General features: G+C 42.0%; 1 protein-coding gene across 3 annotated transcripts in view; it reads left to right on the forward strand.

Annotated features, from left to right (window-relative positions):
• Nucleotides 1-22,269, forward strand: part of LOC122560825 (general transcription factor 3C polypeptide 1) — a 72,702-nt gene extending 50,433 nt beyond the window's left edge. For 2 of the 3 annotated variants that reach the window (XM_043711958.1, XM_043711960.1), the window contains 10 exons: nt 571-633; nt 1,649-1,742; nt 5,430-5,602; nt 6,050-6,334; nt 6,735-6,982; nt 9,577-9,863; nt 12,545-13,454; nt 15,943-16,000; nt 19,872-20,067; nt 21,854-22,269. In XM_043711958.1, the coding sequence (XP_043567893.1) occupies nt 571-633; nt 1,649-1,742; nt 5,430-5,602; nt 6,050-6,334; nt 6,735-6,982; nt 9,577-9,863; nt 12,545-13,454; nt 15,943-16,000; nt 19,872-20,067; nt 21,854-22,063 (2,524 nt within the window). In that variant the 3' untranslated portion in view covers nt 22,064-22,269. The remainder of the gene's footprint in view (nt 1-570; nt 634-1,648; nt 1,743-5,429; nt 5,603-6,049; nt 6,335-6,734; nt 6,983-9,576; nt 9,864-12,544; nt 13,455-15,942; nt 16,001-19,871; nt 20,068-21,853) is intronic. The other variant, XM_043711959.1, reaches the window with a different exon arrangement.
• Nucleotides 22,270-23,073: the final 804 nt, after the last annotated feature.

A 23,073-nucleotide genomic window follows, 5' to 3' on the forward strand; every position in this document is an offset into this window, starting at 1 on the left:
TGGGGGACCTTATCAAATGCCTTACTAAAATCCATATACACTACATCTACTGCTTTCCCCTTGTCCATCTCCTTAGTCACCTTCTCAAAGAATTCAATAAGGTTTGTGAGGCACGACCTGCCCTTCACAAAACCATGCTGACTATCCTTGATCACATTATTCCTATCCAGATGTTCATAAATCCTATCCCTTACAATTCTCTCTAAGACTTTGCCCACAACAGAAGTGAGACTCACCGGCCTATAGTTACTAGGGTTATTCCTACTCCCCTTCTTGAACAAGGGAACCACATTTGCTAGCCTCCAGTCTTCTGGCACTACTCCTGTAGACAACGAGGACATAAAAATCAAGGCCAATGGCTCTGCAATCTCCTCCCTTGCTTCCCAGAGAATCCTAGGATAAATGCCATCAAGACCAGGGGACTTATCTATTTTCACCCTTTCCAGAATTTCCAACACCTCTTCCCTACAAACCTCAAAGCCATTCATTCTACTTAATTGTGACTTAGTATTCACATCTAAATGCACAGTTTTGTGGTTTACCTGTTTTGCACTTTATTCTTTTGCATAGGTTCAAAATATTGGTAGTTGGGGAAGAAAGTAATGAAAACCAGAAGCAGGATGATATTAAAAGGTAAAGAGTTTACATCAATGCATATTTTTAAAGATCGGATATTCTTACTGACGTACAAGCTGTGGAATAATCAAGTAACCTTATCAGCTAAATATCACTTGAGAAACTAGATTCCTGTATTTATGAAAGGCATTTTCTGGTTCTGGTGGTTGTATTGTCTAATAGAAGTAATGATGGTGCTTCAAAGTAGCAAAAACCCAAAGTTCTACTTTAAAGGAGAAGGGGGCAGCACAGAAGCTCACTGCTGCCTCACAGCACCAGGGACCCAGGTTCGATTCCAGCCTTGGGCTACTGTCTGTGTGGAGTTTGCACGTTCTCCCTGTGTCTGCATGGGTTTCCTCCGGGTGCTGTGGTTTCCTCCCACAATCTAAAGATGTGCAGGTTAGGTGAATTGGCCATGCTAAATTGCCCATAGTGTTTAGGGATGTGTCGGTTAGGTGCATTAGGCAGGGGTAGGGGAATGGGTTTGGATGAGATACTGTTCGGAGGGTCAGTGTGGACTTGTTGGGCTGAAAGGCCTGTTTCCACACTGTAGGGATTCTATGATGTGATCTGGGAGGTACTTTTTCGTCTGAAGTTTCTCCTCTGGCAAAGAAAATGTCCTTTAGGGATAAATTTTCGCTGAGTCCTAGAGTGTCAGCACCTTTTTTACAATTTCATCAATTCTTTTCATCTTTCTGTTGACTGTCAGTTCATTATCTCTAATTTTCCAGTGCGCAGTTTAAAAATCTACCACCTAAGGATGTCACAGGGAGTGTAAGGTTGATACTTCTTTTTGCTCAATTACGTAATGGCAGTGTTATCACATGTTGAGGCAATGATATGAACCAAATTTTTGAAAACCACAACAAGAGTTTGAATTTAGTACAGAGCATATCACTGGTAGGAGTTCATTCACTGCAGCCTCTTGTTAACAAACCAAACATAGAGATTGAGTTGTTCTGCAATGAAAATGTACTGGATGTTAAACTATCCTGGATGTGAAGGAAGTTTACTTCATTTTTTTCTTTTGTAGCATTGATGATATTCATTACTTGGTCCTGCAGAATTTCATTCAGAGCACGCTGGCTCTCTCTGATACACAGATGAAATCATGCCAATCTTTTCAGGTATTTATGTAACTGAGGGAGTGCACCTCATTCAAATTTACCTGGTTTTAATAAATGCAGTCTTTTCAGTGGATGTTTTTAATTTTGTATCAGACCTTTTGTCAGGCTATAAAATAAATAATCTTTTAAGTAAGATGAAGACTTGCATTTGTACAGTGCCTTAGATAAGCATATGATGCATCAAAGCAATTTCTAGCTCTTGTGCTTTTGAAGACTAGTCACTGTTGTATTGTAGGAAGCACAGAAGCCAAACTGTGCATAGAATCGCCCACAAACAGCAAACATGGTAATTAGCAGGATGATCTGTATGTGTTATGTTTGCTGAAAGATAATGTTAATTAAGACGTAAGTTCTGGGCACCTCTTACCAAATCAGAGGGCAAATGGGCACTGGATTAATTTGGTCTTGTCCAAAACCCTGCACCTTTGAAAATGCAACACTCCCTCAATACTGCACGGGACTATCAGCCTTGATTTTTGTACTCAAACCCAGGCGTCGGACTTGAACCTGGAATCTTGTGACTCAGGCTAATGTACTATCAATTGAGCGATGGCTCAATGAGATATGAAAGGCACCACTACTAAACCTATCTGGACTATCAATCAATGTCCTTGTAGCAGTGCTGATTACTACCTATTGAATAAAGCATTAGTTTAAAATGCAGCTGCTCCATCAACAGTTAACTGGTGCAGGAGGTTAAGAGAAAGTGAGGACTGCAGATGCTGGAGTGGGCGGCACGGTGGTACAGTGGTTAGCACTGCTGCCTCACAGTGCCAGAAACCTGGGTCCAATTCCTGCTTCAGGCGACTGACTGTGTGGAGTTTGCATATTCTCCCAGTATCTGCGTGGGTTTCCTCCGAGTGCTCCGGTTTCCTCCCACAGTCCAAAAATGTGTAAGTTAGGTGAATTGGCCAGGCTAAATTGCCCGTAGTGTGAGTTGAAGGGGTAAATGTAGGGGGGTGGGTTGCGCTTCGGCGGGTCGGTGTGGACTTGTTGGGCCGAAGGGCCTGTTTCCACACTGTAAGTAATCTAATCTAATCAGAGTCAAAAGGTGTGCTGCTGGAAAAGCACAGCTGGTCAGGCAGCATCTGAGGAGCAGGAGAGTCGACATTTCGAGCATAAACTCATCATCAGGAATGTAGTTAGCTAATGTATCCATCAATAGTCAAAGGTGAGGTGCTGGAAGACTGGAGGTTGGCTAACGTGGTGCCACTGTTTAAGAAGGATGGTAAGGACAAGCCAGGGAACAATGATGTCGGTCAGCCAGATGTCGGTGTAGGCTAGTTGTTGGAGGGAATCCTGAGGGACAGGGTGTGCATGTATTTGGAAAGGCAAGGACTGATTAGGGATAGTCAGCATGGCATTGGGTGTGGGAAATCATGTCTCACAAACTTGATTGAGTTTTTTGAAGAAGTAACAAAGAGGATTGATGAGGGCAGAGGATTGATGAGGGCAGAGCATTAGACCTGATCTATATGGACTTCAGTAAGGCGTTCGACAAGGTTCTCCATGGTTAGCAAGGTTAAATCTCTTAGAATATAGGTAGAACTAGTCATTTGGATACAGAACTGGCTCAAAGGTAGAAGACAGAGAGTGGTGGTGGAGGGATGTTTTTCAGACTGGAGACCTGTGACAAGTAGAGTGCCACAAGGATCAATACTGGGTCCACTACTTTTCATCATTTATGTAAATGATTTGAATGTGAACATAGGAAGTATAGTTAGTAAATTTGCAGATGACACCAAAATTGGAGGTGTAGTGGACAGCAAAGAAGGTTACCTCAGATTACAATGGGATCTTGATCAGATGGGCCAATGGGTTGAGGAGTGTCAGATGGAGTTTAATTTAGATAAATGAAAGGTGTTGCATTTTGGGAAAGCAAATCTTAGCAGGACTTATACACTTAATGGTATGGTCCTAGGGAGTGTTGCTGAACAAAGAGACCTTGGAGTGCAGGTTCCATAGCTCCTTGAAAGTGGAGTCCCAGGTAGCTTGGATAGTGAAGAAGGTGTTTGATATGCTTTCCTTTATTGGTCAGAGTATTGAGTACTGGAGTTGGAAGATCATGTTCTGGCTGTTCAGGACATTGGTTAGGCCACTGTTGGAATATTGCATGCAATTCTGGTCTCCTTCCTATTGGAAAGATGTTATGAAACTTGAAAGGGTTCAGAAAAGATTTACAAGAATGTTGCCGGGCTTGGAGGATTAAAGCTACAGGGAGAGGCTGGATAGGTTGAGACTGTTTTCTCGAGTGTCGGAGGCTGAGGGGTGATATTACAGAGGTTTATAAAATCATGAGGGGCACAGATAGGATAAACAGACAAAGTCTTTTCCCTGGGGTGGGGGAGTCCAGAATTAGAGGGCATGGGTTCAGGGTGAGAGGGGAAAGATTTAAAAGGGACCTAAGGGGCAACCTTTTCATACAGAGGGTGGTGCATGTATGCAATGAGCTGCCAGAGGAAGTGGTGGAGGCTGGTACAATTGCAACATTTAAAAGGCATCTGGATGGGTATACGAATAGGAAGGGTTTGGATGGATATGGGCCGGGTGCTGGCAGGCGGGACTAGATTGGGTTGGGATATCTGGTCGGCATGGACAAGTTGGACTGAAGGGTCTGACTCCGTGCTGTACATCTCTATGACTCTAAGTCACAGATTGTGCAGAGCTAACTCTACAAGATAAGCAAATTGTCAGCATTCCTGGTCTAGCTTGGAGATGGCATTCCTAATGTGAGATCTGGCTAGAGCTCAGTTATGATGTTGCTGTTTGGCATTGACCCCATTGGCAGTCTTTCACAATGCAAACTATGATCACTGTGACAAAATGTAAAAATCAGAGGTTAAATCATAGGCACTAATAGTTGAGTATCTCGACTGAGCACTTCTTTCTATTAGCATTGCAAGGTGTAATTCATTTTGTGTCCATTTTGCTGAATGGGCTATTTGTCGGGAACAGTAATATAATGTTTACAGAACAGGTCTAATAATCCTGAGGACTGGATTCTAGAGTCATAAGTTCAAAAGGCACCATAAAACCAAGATTTTAAGTTCAATTAAGTAATAAATCTGAAGTAAAAATGTAGTCATTGTAATGGTAACCATGCAGTGACTGGGCTGTTGTTTATACAAACCCATCTGGTTGACCAAAGTCATTTAAGGAAAACATTTGCCATTCTTGCTTGGCCTGAACTTGCTGACTTTTATAACTGTTCTCTGAAATGGCACCACAGTAAAATGTAAGAAGCCAAGGCACTTCTGCTTTTTAAGGACAGTTTGAGGATGGGCAATAAGTGCTAGACGTTGCCAGTGACACCTAGATCCCATGTATCGAGAGGATGAAACGGTTGCCTTCCACCGGGAAAATAAAATTCTGCGGTTCTGTAAAACGCAGGGGCCCCTGTACTTGTTTGTGTTTGACTTTTCTCTGCTCTCTTTTTGACATGGTACAAAGAACTTAAAGGTTTAGAAATGAGAAATGTATTTAAGAAGATGATGTGTAATGGCTTAATAGACCCAGCCAAATAGGCTAGGTCCCTTGCAGCTTCTGCAGTACTCACTTTGCCTAGGTTCCTTGCTGCTGATAATTACGATATTTTGATTCTAAATTTTGAAACTGGTGATGAATCCGAAGTTTTGTTTAGTTTAAACTGAGCATTAGTAATTTTGTGTAAAACTGTTATTTCCCTAGACTTTTCACCTCTACAAACAATACAAGGATGAAGTACTGGTAAAAGTGTTTCTCGAGTTTCAACAGCGAAGCTTGGTAAACCGTCGCAGGGTCAGCAAAGCCTTGGGTCCCAAGAAGAGTCGAGCATTGCCCTTCGCACCAATGTCTTATCAGTTATCTCAGGCATACTACAGGTAGGTACTGAAATGTTTAAAATAAAGCTGCTGCTAAACTCCAAATACCTGTCAGTTTAACTTCTTATGACACTGTGTGAGGTATTGATTTTGCAATAGCAGCAGTAACTGAGCAGTGTCACTGGATTTAGTACAGGTGATTTACTCTTTGTGAATTAAGAACTTTTATTTTTGAGCACCTGTTTTCCTATTTGTGGAATAATGTTCAATTAAAATTTTTTGAAAGCGCAGTGTGGTTCTGTTCAAAGGTTTACTTTGAATTGACGACTTCAAAAGCTTTCCGTGTTGAACTGCTGTGTAGGTCAAGAATTGGGTAACGTAACTTCTGCAAAAGGGAAATCAGTGTGATTATCATAAAACAACCCTTGCTGCCTGGTTGATGTCTTCATTTTGCATTCAGTGATTCTTCAGCATTTTGTAATGTTCGATCTGGATGATTTGTTACAGGAACTTCATGTGGCGATTTCCCAGCAACATTTGTTCGGAATCATATAATTTTGTACAAAAGTTGAAGAATGCAGGCGAGGCTGATCTCCCCAACACCTTTTCATTCCAGGATAAAGAGACACCTATCGAGACAGAAATGGTCACCTACCCTCTGGACGGAAATGGCGGCTACTGTGTGGCTACCATATCCTTATTTATCCTCGGTCTGCTCTCTTTCCACGTCTCAATACCTGAGCAGATTGTGGTTGTGGACAGCACGCTTGTAGACAATGAAGTGATAAAAAGGTAAAGGGATCTAGTCATTATAATCGTTGTCTCTTCCACACCCCCCCACCTCCCAACTTGCCCCCAACACCTCTAGGCAAAATATTGGCCAATTATAGACAACATGTAAAGAATTTAAATGTGTGGCTTAATGAACACATTTGATATGGAAGTGTATTAATTTTTTTTGTTTTATTATTGTGGGCACACGTCATTTTGCCATTTCACAAAACTGAGATAAAATTAATGGGACGGAGTGGGAATTGGGGAAAGTGTGAGCTACTTATTGCTGGGTAGATTTGTCCCTCAGTTTTTTTTTCCAAAATATTTTTCTTGCACTCGCTCAAGTAGAATGGTTTGATCCTCAAATTGATAGTTGTAAGAGGAGGATTTTTTTATTCTCTGATTTGGTATTTTTTAGGTTGGGGAAGGAAGGCATTGATGATTATGAGGATGATGATCTGGACGAAACTGGAAGCAAACCCAAATTTGAAGTGAAGGCTCCTCAAGCTTCGCATACTAATTACTTGCTGATGAGAGGTTATTATGCACCAGGCATTGTGAGCACACGCAACCTCAACCCCAATGACAACATTGTAGTCAACTCATGTCAAGTGAGGTTAAAAGTCCGCTCAACACCAGTCCATGGATGCTTGAGTACCCCTGGTGGTGAGTCGTTGTCATGTTGTTTCTTGTGACATCACAGCAATTGAATCTGTCAACTTGAATAATATCTCACTGTCATTTCTAACATACATCCATTTCTGTTTTCCCCACTTCTTTAGTTATTTCTGACTCAGTACTTAACTTCTCACCTTGTGCACGTGATGTTGAAATGAAGTTCTAATGTTCCCTGCTCAAGTTCAGTGAAGGGAATGCTTTTGCTAACAGTATTCCAGTCAGTGTTGTGAATTCTGCGGTTTTTGGTCTGATCCGAGCATTAGAATGTCAGATGTTACCTCAGCAAGCCAACGACTGCATTTGCAGCACTTGCTGGTATAGAGACGGGTGGAATCAGATAGAACATAGAAGAATACAGCGCAGTACAGGCCCTTGGGCCCTCGATGTTGCGCCGATCCAAGCCCACCTAAACTACACTAACCCTCTATCCTCCATATACCTATCCAATGCCCTCTTAAATGCCCATAAAGAGGGAGAGTCCACCACTGTTACTGGCAGGGCATTCCATGAACTAACGACTCGCTGAGTGAAGAACCTACCCCTAACATCAGTCCTATATCTACCCCCCCTTAATTTAAAGCTATGCCCCCTTGTAATACCCGACTCAATACGCGGGAAAAGGTTCATACTGTCGACCCTATCTAACCCCCTAATCATCTTGTACACCTCAATCAAGTCACCCCTAAACCTTCTTTTCTCTAATGAAAACAGCCCCAAGTGCCTCAGTCTTTCCTCATACGATTTTCCTTCCATACCAGGCAACATCCTGGTAAACCTCCTCTGCACCCGTTCCAATGCCTCCACATCCTTCCTATAGTATGGCGACCAAAACTGCACACAATATTCCAGATGCGGCCGTACCAGAGTCTTATACAACTGCATCATGACCTCAGGACTCCGGAACTCAATTCCTCTACCAATAAAAGCCAGTACGCCATATGCCTTCCTCACCGCACTATTTACCTGGGTGGCAACTTTCAGAGATCTGTGTACATGGACACCAAGATCCCTCTGCTCATCCACACTACCAAGTATCCGACCATTAGCCCAGTACCCCATCTTTTTGTTATTCTTCCCAAAGTGAATCACCTCGCACTTAGCTACATTGAATTCCATCTGCCACCTTTCTGCCCAGCTCTGCAGCTTCTCTATATATTAGTAATGTATTAGTAATGTATTAGTAATATTTATTAAACCGAATTGCAAAAGCTTTGAGGTTTTCTTGCTTCACAGGCTACACTGAATCAACTGAAATAGTCTAATTATAATGAACAAGTTAGTAGTAAGAATTTACTGCATCCTGTGCGATAATATATATTCCATATTTTGCTTGTACAGTATGATCATGCACAGTAAAACTGTGTTATTGTTCAAACTCAACAATTGAGAGTTTTAAACAGAGTCCTTGCAACTAATCGTAAGTAGTTTCAAATTCAGTCTTTTCAAGAAGTGAGTGTACAGTTACAGTCAAATGCAACAGTAAGTTTTTGGTTGCACTTGCTGCTGATGTAATTATAGAGTCATAGAGATGTACAGCATGGAAACAGACCCTTCGGTCCAACCCGTCCATGCCGACCAGATATCCCAACCCAATCTAGTCCCACCTGCCAACACCCGGCCCATGTCCCTTCAAACCTTTCCTATTTATATACCCATCCGAATGCCTCTTAAATGTTGCAATTGTACCAGCCTCCACCACATCCTCTGGCAGCTAATTCCATACACGTACCACCCTTTGCGTGAAAACGTTGCCCCCTTAGGTCTCTTTTATATCTTTCCCCTCTCACCCTGAACCTATGCCCTCTAGGTCTGGACTCTCCGACCCCAGGGAAAAGACTTTGTCTGTTAATCCTACAATTGCAGAGGGCACACGCTCACCATGCACATAGTCGCACTTTTTTAAAAACTATGACCCTGAATTTCATTTAAATGCACCAGCAAAGCTGATGATCTTGAATTAAAAAAAAATTGATTTTAACAGTGACTCATTTCTTTATTTTAAACTGGCTAATGCATTTTGTTTTTCAAACACATGCATCATTACCATGTTCCTAAACTTTATAGCTGCACCGCTCATTTAGTGTGTCCAAGGCAGTTAAATGTCCACTTCCACCTGTTTGGAACTATTGCAATAAATAGTTTTGTTAAGTTTTGTTTCTTGGCCTACACTGGGCACTGCCTGTCAGGAAGGGGGTGGTGACCGGAGATGGAAACTAGCAGAGTGGCAATTGAAGCAGAGAATGGGATGGTGAGGAGGAGGTACCCACTTCCTGTTTGAGTGCTGTGCAGGTATACCAGAATGATACCAGCAGCATCAACCTCATGATCCAGTGCATTGTCGCCCGTGCAGTGTAATTTTCTCACTACAGTTCTCAAAATCATATTTGTTATGCTGCATTTGTATCACTTGTTCTGAGCAATTTTATTCATAGTCCATTATTTCCTTCAGAATCTAATGTTATATGTTATTTTTTTTCTCCAAAATTAGTTGTTTCTGAAGAGTTTGCATTTCTATGGTAATTGTTTTGATAAATGCAGTTAAACTCTGACTATTTTTAATACCCTGGTCTCTCTCAAACCAGGTTCAGCTGATTTCTTCCAAACTGCTTTGGGGCCAGATGCTCTTCCAGCTTCATTCACAAAACTGTTGAGACCCAGCATTGATGCATATGTTGGAGAGAACATTCAAAAGCAATTTGTGGAGGAGCTCAAATACAGTCCTGAGGACTTGACAGCTATTCTGGAAATCTCACGTGAAGTTGAAGCCTCCTCTTCCTTTGGGATTGAGACAGTGGAACTAGGCAAGACCTTTGCTCACTATGAAGAGGTACAAAATGGAAGAACCAAGACCTTAAAGCAGTATTTGCAGGTTTGTTTTACATACAAAATATTGTCTGAGGGGCATTTCTGTAATTGCTTGTGAGTAAATGTTCTTGTATAAAGAAATCCTAGCCTACACATAACTCTCCTCCTGACTCTTCATGGCCTGTTCAAACACTACAAGGCATAAGTCAGGAGTGTAACAAACACTGAATGCTGGAGAAATTCAGATCTGGCTGCATCCAAGGAGAGAGAAACAGTTAATGTTTCAAGTCCATTATGGAACTGGCTTGAAGGTGGAAGGCAGAGGGTGGTGGTGGAGGGTTGCCTTTCAGACTGGAGGCCTGTGACCAGTGGTGTGCCACAAGGTGCTGGGTCCACTGTTTTTCGTCATTTATGTAAATGATTTGAATGTGGACGTCGGAGGCGTAGTTAGTCAGTTAGCAGATGACACCAAAATTAGAGGTGTAGTGGACAGTGAAGAAGGTTACCTCAGATTACAACCAGGTCTTGATCAGATGGGCCAATGGGCTGAGGAATGGCAGATAGACTTTAACTTAGATAAATGCGAGGTGCTGCATTTTGGAAAGGCAAATTTTATCAGGACTTAAACACTTAATGGTATGGTCCTAGGGAGTGTTGCTGAACAAAGAGACCTTAGAGTGTAGGTTCATAGTTCCTTGAAAGTGGAGTCGCAGATACATAGGTTAGTGAAGAAGGCGTTTGGTATGTTTTCCTAAATTGGACAGAGCATTGAGCATAGGAGTTGGGAGGTCATGCTGCAGCTGTGCAGGACATTGGTTAGGCCATTTTTGGAATATTGTGTGCAATTCTGGTCTCCCTCCTATTGGAAGGATGTTGTGAAACCTGAAAGGGTTCAGAAAAGATATACAAGGGTGATGCCAGGGTTGGAGGATTTGAGCTATAGGGAGAGGTTGCATTGGCTGGGGTTGTTTTCACTGGAGCATCGGAGGCTGAGGGGTGACCTTTATAGAGGTTTATAAAATCACGAGGGGCAAGGTCTTTTCCCTGGGTAGGGAGAATCCAGAACTAGAGGGTGAGAAGTGAAAAACTTAAAAGGGACCAAAGGGCCAACTTTCTCATGTAGAGGGTGGTATGTGTATGGAATGAGTTGCCAGAGGAAGTGGTGGAGACTGGTACAATTACACATTTAAAAGGCATCTGGATAGGTATATGAATAGGGATGGTTTAGACAGATATGGGCCGGGTGCTGGCAAATGAGACTAGATTAGGTAGGATATCTGGTCGGCATAGACGAGTTGAACTGAAGGGTCTGTTTCTATGCTGTACATCTGACTCCTCAGGAGCTTTGAAGAGGATTTGATGTCAGAAGTATGCAGGGGTAGAAGGGTCATTGTCATTCTGTCAAAGGTACTTCTCATGGTAACCAATGATGATGTTTACAAGACCTGGGCCAAGACGCAATCCCATGGCTACACCATTTATTTGTGTGTATGTGGTGGTGTTAAAACTGAACTCAATTGCATAAGATGCCAAGTTCATGAAACCATGTACATGACCAAATAAATGGTGATTCTGCAAATCCTGCGACATTACCCATGGCAATACCTTGAGTTGTCAGATGTACCGGCCTGGTCTGTGGTTAATCAGCTAGCTAAGGTTGAGTGCAGAGTGAAAAGTCTCAGCTTTGTGTCTCTTTTTAGTGATGTTTACTTCGGGCACTTTCAATTTTGGAAGAATCCTGATGATACCAACGAGGGCAAAATAGACACTCAAAACGGCAGCAACTTGAAGCATGCAGTGCCTCTTAGCATAGTCAGATTTCCCAAAGGCTTTGCAGGAGCATTATATATCACCATTTGACTCCAAATTGGATAAGGATCTTCTTGGACAAATGTCCAAAAGTTTGATAGATCCCTAAATACTGTTTTAGCCATGTCAGCCATGGCTCAGCTGGTAGAGCCATGCAACTCAGAGTGCTGATTTCAAATCCAATTCCAGGATGTGAGTGATTTCAGCAATAACATGCTGCAGCACTTCCTGCTGCACTACTGTCTGCATGATAAGACATTAAACTGAGGTGCCATCAGTCTGCTCAAGAGCATGTAAAAGACCTCATTAAAGCAAGATAGTTCTGTCTGGTGACCTGGTCAATATTTATTTCTTAATCAATAGCACAAGAACAGATTTTCTGGTCCTTTCTATCTGTGGGAATTTGTTGTAAGCAAATTAGTGACCCTGTTTGCTACATTACAGCAGTTAGTATGATTCAGAGTGTTTAATTTACTGTAAAGCTCTTTGAAACATCTAGTGGTTGGGATAGGGACATAGAGCTGTACAGCACAGCAACAGACCCTTCGGTCCAACTCGTCCATGCCAACCAGATATCCCAACCTAATCTAGTCCCATTTGCCAGCACTTGGACAATATCCTTCTAAACCCTTCCTCTTCATATACCCATCCAGATGCCTTTCAAATGTTATAATTGTGTTATATAATAAGTCTTTTTCTTAAAGGGAAAGATTTAAGGAGTGCTTTCCAGACCTAGGCAAAAAGGGTATGGTTGGCGGTGGCAAAGATAAGTCAATTTAATAATTTCAGAAAAAGCTTTCTTTACAGTTTAAAATGTTGAGTGAGAATTACAGCTCAAAGGGTAATTTTATAATTTGGTAACAGCTTAATGAAAGTCATTTTTCCAGTTGTTCTTAAAGAAGCTTAATTCAGTACAAAATTTCTCCCATCTTTCAGGATTTGATTGCGTTGGACCAAATGGTGGAAGTTGGTGGCTCAGCAGCACGGCTGGCTGCCATAACCCATGCTAGCCCATGGCTGCTTCATCCATTCCATGTACGGAAAAGTATCATGAAAACGGAGTCAGAGAGTCCTGTGGATGTGGGTTCCAAACATAATACCCATATAAACCATTCAGAATCCAGTGCAAAGATCATAGTGGAAAGTACAGGGGACTCTGAAGGATACAAAGACAATACAAAACCTAATCCCAACACAACTGGTATGGAGATCAAAGCTGAGCAGCACAGACTGGAGCCCACTACAGTACCGAATGCAGCTGTTGACATAAATAATGCACAGACACTGACTGGAAGTGTAAAAAGGACCATTGAGAAAGTTGAAAGTGAAATACTTGAACACGGGCCTCCGAGTAAAATACCTCGTCAAGACGTTGAGTCTTCTGAGTTGAGCTGTGATTCCTCAGTCAGGGGACAGCCTATAGACAGCACAGTGGTTGAGCCAAAAGCCAGCTTGCCTCAAACTCAGACCGGGCAGAAACAAACAAAGTCTTTGCAACAAGAGAGTACTGGAGAGGCAGATTCTGAGCGTGGTTGGGATGAAGACCAGAATAAGGAGGGAAACAGAGAGCTACTTAGCTCTTCATGTCACAGTAAAGGCACAAAAATCTCTTCTGCATCCAGTCCACCAGGTGAACCATCCATGGGAGAAGATGGAAATGACGATCTGATAGCTTCTCAACACACGTCCGGAGTGAGTGAGCGTCGGAGTGAAACCATTCCACATGCAGATAGACAAGCTCAGCTTCAGGAAAGCAATTCTACAGTCTGTCGAGAGGAACATTTACAGCTAGACAAAAATCTTCATGTAAGCAAGAATCAGGACAGATCCAAGCTTCAGGGAGAAGGTATAGAAATATTAGACATTATTTTTTTAAACTAACCCAGCTTTTCAGAATGTTCAGTTGATTGCCTTTTGCAGTGCAGCTTGCCAGTATGCTTTGTCTTGTGAGGTATTGGTGGTGGAGGGGTGAGGAGTGAGAAACTTCCTTCACATTTGCAGTATTAATGTTTGTATCTTTTAAGCCTCTTTAAATATATTATTCATCAGAATATTACAATACTTAATAAACTAGCACCACAGAGCTAGCAATGAGTCATCAGACAGCGCCACGAGTAGTGTGATAGGAGCACAATGATGATCCACATTCTGCTCCTCACAGAGTATCAGGTAGATGATCTCCACAGGAGATGGGGGATGAGTTAGCCCTGACGTTCAGACCTTGATGAACTGCAACCTCTTGGGTAATTGGCAGGCTGCCTGCTGTTTTCATCAAGATTTTTAATTGAGATAAAAGATATATTTTGGAAACAAATTGTAGAGCAGAGCTTAAAGATCCTTTGTTTTTATCTTTTGTTCTCCTTCAACCAATGTCCATGTCATCAAATTTGAGAAATCAAATTTGCTTTGCTATTCCTTTCTGTGCTTGTAACTCCCATACTGTAGTGGGCGGCACGGTGGCACTGTGGTTAGCACTGCTGCCTCACAGCGCCAGAGACCCGGGTTCCAATCCAGCCTCAGGCGACTGACTGTGTGGAGTTTGCACATTCTCCCCGTGTCTGCGTGGGTTTCCTCCGGGTGCTCCGGTTTCCTCCCACAGTCCAAAGATGTGCAGGTCAGGTGAATTGACCATGCTAAATTGCCCATAGTGTTAGGTAAGGGGTAGATGTAGGGGTATGGGTGGGTTCTGCTTCGGCGGGGCAGTGTGGACTTGTTGGGCCGAAGGGCCTGTTTCCACACTGTAAGTAATTCAATCTAATCTAATGTACAGTGATGGTAATACCTTTAACTAAACCACAGTACAATTACACATTTACTGCAATTGTTTACCATACTTTGCAGCAGGAACTGAATTTACGGGAGTAATGCAGAAGAGTCGTAGAGTCATACAGCACAGAAACAGACCCTTCGGTCCAACCCGTCCATGCCGACCAGATATCCCAACCGAATCTAGTCCCACCTGCCAGCACCCGGCCCATATCCCTCAAACCTCCCAATTTTACATAACAATGCAATGGAGAGTGTGTAGAGGAGATTCACCAGGATGTTGCCTGGGATGAAAAGTCTCCGTTATGAGGAGACACTGGATAGGCTGGGTTTGTTTTCCTTGGAGCAGGGGGCTGAGAGTTGGGGTAGGATCTGACTTGAGGTATACAGAACTATGAGAGTTGTAGAGTGGCTCGTGAGAATCTTTTCCCCATGTCCGATCAGGAATTGAATATTTCTTGGTTTCTGTTAACCATAAGTAACAAAGAGAAAAATATATGTGCGTTAATACAGTAATTTGGCACTTGTGCATGGAAGAGCGGATAAGGATGAACCTGGGCATTTCCAACAGGCAGAGTATAAACAGCACCGAAGACAACAGTTACTGGATGTCATGTTTTGCAGGCTTTATACAGTTAGTTGCTGAACACATTTGACCCAGTGCCTTTGGATTGGAAAAGCTAACCAATGAAAGGGAAAACAATAGTATTGTAGAGCTGTAGAGAATAGAAATAGACCCTTTGGCCAACCATATCTATGCTGACCAACAAACAGCAAATTGCAATAATCCCATGTACTTGCACTTAGTCCATAGCCTACTATGCTCAGGCATTTTAAATGCTTATCCAGATGCTTCTTAAATGTTGTGTGTGTACCTGCCAGGGGCCATAAATTTAAAGGTAAGGTGTAAGTAGTTTGGAAGAGATCTGAGAAAAGTTTTCTTTTCACCCAGGTGGTGGTAGAAATATGGAACATGCTGTCTGGTTGGGTGGTGGAGGCAGGTACACACACAACATTTAAGAAGCATCTGGATAAGCATTTAAAATGCCTGAGCATAGTAGGCTATGGACTAAGTGCAAGTACATGGGATTATTGCAATTTGCTGTTTGTTGGTCAGCATAGATATGGTTGGCCGAAGGGCCTATTTCTATTCTCTACAGCTCTACAATACTATTGTTTTCCCTTTCATTGGTTAGCTTTTCCAATCCAAAAGCACTGGGTTATATGTGTTCAGCAACTAACTGTACAAAGCCCTCAAAACATGACATCCAGTAGCTTGTCTTCGGTGCTGTTTATGCTCTGCCTATCGGAAATGTCCAGGTTCCTCCTTATCCTCTCTTCCATGCACAAGTGCCAAATTACTGTGTTAACGCACATATATTTTTCCCTTTGTTACTTATGCTTAATAGAAACCAGGAAATATTCAATTCCTGATTTAATTTATAAGATTATGAAAAGATAAAATCAGAATTGCACATGTGTGTTCTTAATTATGAATCATGAAAGTGCATTTGGGCTTTTTTCTTTGCAAGGGGCATTCACATTTTAAATTGAATCTCTCTGTATAGGAGATGATACAGTTGAAAATGTCAAGGTGGAAAACACAGTGCAAACCCCATCAGAAAGGTAAGCAACAGTGTTTCCATGTTAATCGAAGAGAAAAAAAACATTCGATCAGAAAACTGAAATGCAAAATGAAAATGCATTTGTGCTGTATCTAGTCCTGATCAAAATTTCTTTTGGATCACCTATGTTTAGCCTGAAATGACCCATATGATTGGGCTGCCAACTTCAAGCTGTAACACAGGCTGTGAAATGTAACCACTTGTGGAAATTCTGACACGTTGAGTGGTGACTTCTATACCTTGCTCCACACCTCAGAATCTCAGGGCAAGTCCAGAGGTGGCATCTTGCCAACCTTGCCAATCAGACTGGAAGAAGGAGGTACATAGAAACACAGGGTTTCGGAGCAAGAGTAGACTATTTAATCCTTTGAAAATGCTCCAGCATTCAGTAAGATCATGACTGAACTGATTGTGGTCTCAGCTTTGCTTTGCGGACTGTACAAGATAATCCTTCACTCTCTTGACTATCAAAACTCAACCTTGAATAAATGTAGAAAGCTACCCTGCACTACCCTGCACCGTGTGGGCGGCACGGTGGCACAGTGGTTTGCACTGCTGCCTCACAGCGCCAGAGACCTGGGTTCAATTCCCGACTCAGGCGACTGACTGTGTGGAGTTTGCACATTCTCCCCGTGCCTGCGTGGGTTTCCTCCGGGTGCTCCGGTTTCCTCCCACAGTCCAAAGATGTGCAGGTCAGGTGAATTGGCCATGCTAAATTGCCCGTAGTGTTAGGTAAAGGGGTAAATGTAGGGAAATGGGTGGGTTGCTCTTCGGTGAGTCAGTGTGGACTTGTTGGGCTGAAGGGCCTGTTTCCACACTGTAAGTAATCTAATCCAAACTACCTTCTGGATAAAAGAAATCAATTCTTTAATAACCCTTAGAAAAATCTCTCCTCATCTCTGTCTTAAGAGTAAGAGGTTTTCCTTTTATTTCAAATTATGTCCCCTCTTTTTACCCTGCCATACAAGAGGAAAGATCTTCCTGAAATATTCCCTCAGATCTCTTATGTTTCAATAAGGTCACCTTTCATATGCCCAATATGTTTCTTCATCAGATAAGCCCTTCATCCCAGGAATGAATTGAGTGAACATTCTCTGAATTGCTTCTGAGGCAATTGTTTTCTGTTAAGGAGACTATTCAATTCATCACAGGCTAGGCCACATTTATGGGGCATCCTTAATTTCCTAGAGGGCAGTTAAAAGTCAACCACATTGCTGTGGGTCTGGGATCACATGTAGGCCTGACCTGTTCCTTTCCCTAAAAAGTATTAGATTAGATTCCCTACAGTATGGAAACAGGCCCTTTGGCCCAACAAGTCTACACTGATCCTCCGAAGAGTAAACCACCCAGACCCATTCCCCTAGCCTATATTTACCCCTGACTAATGCACCTATCACTATGGGCAATTCACCTGACCTGCACATCTTTGGATTGTGGGAGGAAACCGGAGCACCCAGAGAAAACCCACGCAGACACAGGGGGAATATGCAAACTCCACACAGTCGCCTGACATGGGAATCGAACCTGGGTCCCTGTGAGGCAGCAGTGCTAACCATTGAGCTACCTGAGATTTCTGGGATTGAGATCTATTCCCAGGAATAGAAAAAATTGTTTTTCCTACAATTGACACCAGTTCCATGTCATTATTAGGTTCTTAGTGAATTTTTATTGAATTCAAAATCCACCATCTGCTAGGGCAGGATTTGAACCTGGGTCCCCAGAACATTACCCAGGTCTCTCAAGCAATAATACCACAAGATCACAACCTCCCCTATTGTACAGAATATTCCAGAAATCATCTCGCTAATGTCCTGTACAATTACAGTAAGAGTACTTTTATATTTCATTCCTCTTGCAATAAACAATGACATTTCATTTACCCTCCTAATCACTTGCTGCGCCTGCATTCTAACTTTTTGTCATGAATGCACCAGGGTATTCACACCCTTCTGTGTCACTGACTTTTGCAATCTCTCTCTATTTTAAATACTATACTACTATTCTATTCTTTCTGCCAAGTTAAAAATCACACACCAGATTATAGTCCAACAGGTTTAATTGGAAGCACTAGCTTTCGGAGCGCCGCTCCTTCATTAAGTCGTTGACCTGATGAAGGAGCGTCTCTCCGAAAGCTAGTGCTTCCAATTAAACCTGTTAGACTATAACCTGGTGTTGTGTGATTTTTAACTTTGTACACCCCAGTCCAACACCAGCATCTCCAAACCATTCTTTCTGCCCAAATGGATAAGTTCACCTTAAAATAACTTTATACTCCATTGGTCAATTTTTTGCCCAATCAGTTAATCCTTTATAACCTTTCTCTGCTTCGTCTTGATAACTTAATCTCCAACCTATCCTATTGATGCCATCAGCAAAGTTACCAACCATCTGTTCAGCAGTTCAGCAGCCTCACCCAAATCAAATCTATGATTTGTAAATTGTTGAGACCTCAGCACTGGTCCTACTATAACTCCATTAATGAAAGCTTGCAAACCTAAAAGAATGTCCATTCATCCATACTTTATCCCTGTTAGTTAACCAATCCTTGATCCATGCTTGATATCAATACCCTTTATGACCTATGCATCAGCCTTTGATGTGGCATCTTATCAAATGCATTTTGGAAACAATGTCTAATCATGGGATTCTCCAGGCTTAGTAAAGGCGACCCAGGCGATAGTGTAACTTAATGAGGGTCTAAAATACCTCTTTTCAATAGCTTGGGCCAGTCAGGTGGAGCGCTGATGATTTGAAATACACACAACTGTTACACTGTTTCAGGCATTCATTCAGAATTTCATTCAGAAAAGTTGAAATTTGGATTTCATTGTGTGGCCAATGCACGTGAAAATTCTGCATTGCTCTTGACTTGTCCTGCAGGCCAGTAACTGTGCTGGGAAGTAGAGGAATTTTTGTATCCTTTGCTATCACCTGAGTATTGGGTAATATTGTTGAGTAGAATGAGCAAAACATTTCGCTCTCCAATTTCTTGGCACAACCGCAGGAAAATGTCTGCTATTACGCTGATATCTCCCTCAACCATTTCTCTCATGTCCTCTCTAACTGATATTGCCATTTAAAACTGAAGTGAAGACAGCTTTGTGCCATGGATTCAGACCTGTTTCCAACAGAATTGAAGCAGCCCACATCTCCTGTGGCATTTTGACCTCTCCTAGTAAGAGGAACTCGGAGAGGCTTTTATCGGATCAGTGAGAGATTGATTTGAACACTGGTTCTACAAGTGGAAGTGCAGAGGGTCAACTCCATCTCAATTATTTAGGTTTACCAGGCTGATTCCGTGGATGGCAGGACTGACGTATGAGGAGAGTTTGACTAGGTTAGAATTGTTTTCTCTGGAGTTCAGACGAGTGGGAGAGGGATCTCATACAGACTTACAAAATTCAAACGGACCAGACAGGGAGATGCAGGGAGGATGTCCAGAACCAGGTGTCTCACTCTGAGGATTTGAGGCGGACCATTTAGGACGGAAATGAGGAGACATATCTTCACCCAGAGAGTGGGTGAGCCTGTGGAATTCATTACCACAGGAAATAGTTGATGACAAAACATTGAATGTAGACAAGATTCAGCTAGATGTAGCACTTGGGACGAATGGGATCAGAGGTCATGGAGAGAAAGCAGCATTAGGCTATTGAGTTGGACAATCAGCCATGATCATGATGAATGGCGGAGCAGGCCCAAAGGGGCCGAATGGCCTCTTCCTGCTCCTATCTTCTATCATTCTATGTCTATGTTTCTCTTACCTTTAACAGTAAGTCAGAACAAGCACAGGCTGATCACGCGAACAGTACTAATCGTCTTTGCAGAAACTCTGATTTTAATTGAATAACTATGTTTTTGCTCGAATCTAGCAGTGAATACGAAAAGATTAGTTTTGTCTGTCATCCCTGGAGGATTGTTGATGGAAGCCTGAATAAACCTGTCTGTAAAGGAATGATAGAAGCCATGTTATATCACATTATGACAAAACCTGGGATCACAGAACAGAAACTGTTAAGTTATTATAATGCTGTGCTACAGCCTGTCATTGTCCTGGAAATATTGCAGGTAAATATGGTTTAATTTTGCATATGAGTCTAGTTTGAATTGCAGGGGATGTTCCTTCCTAATTAGAATTTTTGCATAAATTGTAGCGTCATTGCCAAGTATGCTAATAACTCCTGTCAATGAGAAGTTAAGAAACTAGTTATAGCACATGAAACTTGAGCTGAATTTAATTGTATTAGATTTATTTTTGTGCCCCTACATGATGGGGACTTTTGTTTTATTATCGGCCAGTTTCCATTATTAATCTTCTGAGTTTTCTGGATGCCAACAGATAATGGGGCTTCCAGGACATTTATAGGGTTGTTTCTGTACTTCTATGTTTTATAGTTTCAATTTGATGGCAGTTTTTTTGGATTCTACTTCGCCAAAACTTGCAGCCAAAGAACCCAATGTTTTCACGAAAAGAATTTTAAAAAGTCCTTGACTTGGGGGAGGAGCCTGTAACAGCCGACTTTAGGAGCAAACAAAACAGAAGAATTGCATTTATATAGCACCCTTCCAAATCTCAGGGCATCTGAAACTGCTTTACAGCCAATGAAACACTTTTGAAATCTTGTAAATGTGATGGAGGAAATGTAGGTTTGCACACAGCAAATTGCCATCCACAGCAATGTGTTAATGAGAAGGTGATCTGCCTCAGTGATGTTAACAGAGAAATAAATATTAGCCAGCACATTGGAGTAATTCCCCTGCTATTCTTTGAAATATCTCCCTTGGATTTTTATGTCCAGCTTAAAGACTGGACACAGGGCCTTGAGTCATCTGCAAAACGGATTTAGATCAGAGACATTTAGTTAAGGAATAGTCCTCAAACCTTCCGCTTATGTTTAGAAACAAATTGGTTTGCTTGAGTTGTACACTTGTAAACCCCATGAGTATTACCATTTATAGCTGTGTGGCAAACTCCATCAGGCAGAGGTCATGTAAAAATGGATTTATTATTCCATAACTCTGCCAACTTTTTTTAAAATCACGGCTGCACAACACCAGATTTATTTGAAATCGCAAGCTTTCGGAGTGCTGCTCCTTCGTCAGGTGAAGTAGAGGGAAGCGCACTCCAGGTGCAATGCTCCGAAAGCTTGTGATTTTAAATAAATCTTGTTGGACTATAATCTGGTGTTGATTGACCTCTGACTTTGTCACCCCAGTCCAACACTGGCACCTCCACATCACAGTTTTTTTTAAGGCGATGGTCATTTGAAGGTACTTAAGACTTGAGCCAATCCTGTAAAAATAGAATACAGTTTACAACACTGTAGAAAAAGACACGGTATCTTTGTCGAAAAGATTTTTCACCATCGCCTGTCGGCAGTAGTTGGTGAAACACCTGCAAGCTAAGTTTTATTTTAGTCAGTTATTTTATTGGCGTCAACAAAGGCTCAGCCTACAACGATCATTACTCAGAGTGTAAGGGTGTGAAATGACCAGGCCTGCAACAGGAGTCGACTCGCCAACTTTAAGGGCATTTAAATGGTCATTGGATAAACATAAGGATGAAAATGGAATAGTTTAGTTGGATGGGCTTCAGATTGGTTCCCAAGTCAGCACAACTTTGAGGGGCCGAAGGGCCTGTAATATTCTAAAAACTGCGAGATTGACTTTTGAATGTCCAGGAGGTCTGTTTTCTTGCATGTTGGGGTTACGTTTGTTTTCTGCTTCCAATTTTGTCTTAATTTAGTGTTGTAATATTTCTACTTCCCATTATTAACCGGGAATTCAACTTAAATTTCTACTTTAAATGTTGAAATGGTGTTTTCTCATTTTGAATTTCTGTTGTCATCCGCAGGCTCTGGAGACCGTCGGCTGCATTAGGAAGCGCTACTTAACCAAAACCAAGCCTGTGTCCCTGTTCTCTACTCCCACGTGCGCTACCGAGATGCAGCATTGTAAATTGGCTGACAGTTTTACAGTTTTTTATGAACCTACCATAGACTGTGTTTTAAGACTCGGCAAAGTCTTTCCACATGAACCAAACTGGAACAAATGGATACAATAACACAGCAGTTTAAGAATTCTTTTTATTGCTTAAATGAAGGATATTTTCTTCACTGGTGCTGACCACTCCTAAGAACGATCTCAGAAGATTCCAAACTTGCCTAACTGTATGGAGCAGTTTATCAAAAAACTGAAGTCCAATATGTAAGGTCAATAATGTGGACTAAAGTTGGGAGTGAAGAAATAAACCTTTTTACTAAACCTTTACAAGTTGTGCTCTTCAACTTGTTTTGCACCTCATTTTCTTGAAGTCAATGATTTGGCTTCGGTTTACTCATTTATTTTTGGAAATGCTTCATCACTGGGTCACCATCTGCTTTTACAACCTCATAACAAAATGGATATGGTGTGTTGAACCTTACAGTCAAATAATGCCTCTCTTGAAAGAATTGCAAGCTACAACAAATCATTTGTCTAACACCTTTTGACATAAGATTAGATTAGATTACATTACAGTGTGGAAACAGGCCCTTCGGCCCAACAAGTCCACACCGACCCGCCGAAGCGAAACCCACCCATACCCCTACATTTACCCCTTACCTAACACTACGGGCAATTTAGCATGGCCAATTCACCTGACCCTGCACATCTTTGGACTGTGGGAGGAAATCGGAGCACCCATAGGAAACCCATGCAGACACGGGGAGAACGTGCAAACTCCACACAGTCAGTCGCCTGAGGCGGGAATTGAACCCGGGTCTCAGGCACTGTGAGGCAGCAGTGCTAACCACCGTGCCACCCACAAAGGCAAGGTATTTCACAGGACATCCATCAACCAAGATGAATGCCTAGCTGATGAGACAACAGTGAAAACAGAAATTGTTGGAAGTACTCACAGATTAAGGGCATCTAGTTGAGAGAAAGAGAATTAGATATTTCAGGACAATAACCTTTCATATACAGTTGAATGAAACCTCGGTCAAAGAGCTTAAGTTAAAAGACTATTGTAAAGTACATAGAGGGAATCAGAGTTTAGTGCTTGGATGTTTGAAGGTACAGTTTGTGGTGGAG

The sequence above is a fragment of the Chiloscyllium plagiosum genome, chromosome 21 (genome assembly GCF_004010195.1).
Source record: "Chiloscyllium plagiosum isolate BGI_BamShark_2017 chromosome 21, ASM401019v2, whole genome shotgun sequence".
NCBI classification, from domain to species: Eukaryota; Metazoa; Chordata; class Chondrichthyes; order Orectolobiformes; family Hemiscylliidae; genus Chiloscyllium; species Chiloscyllium plagiosum.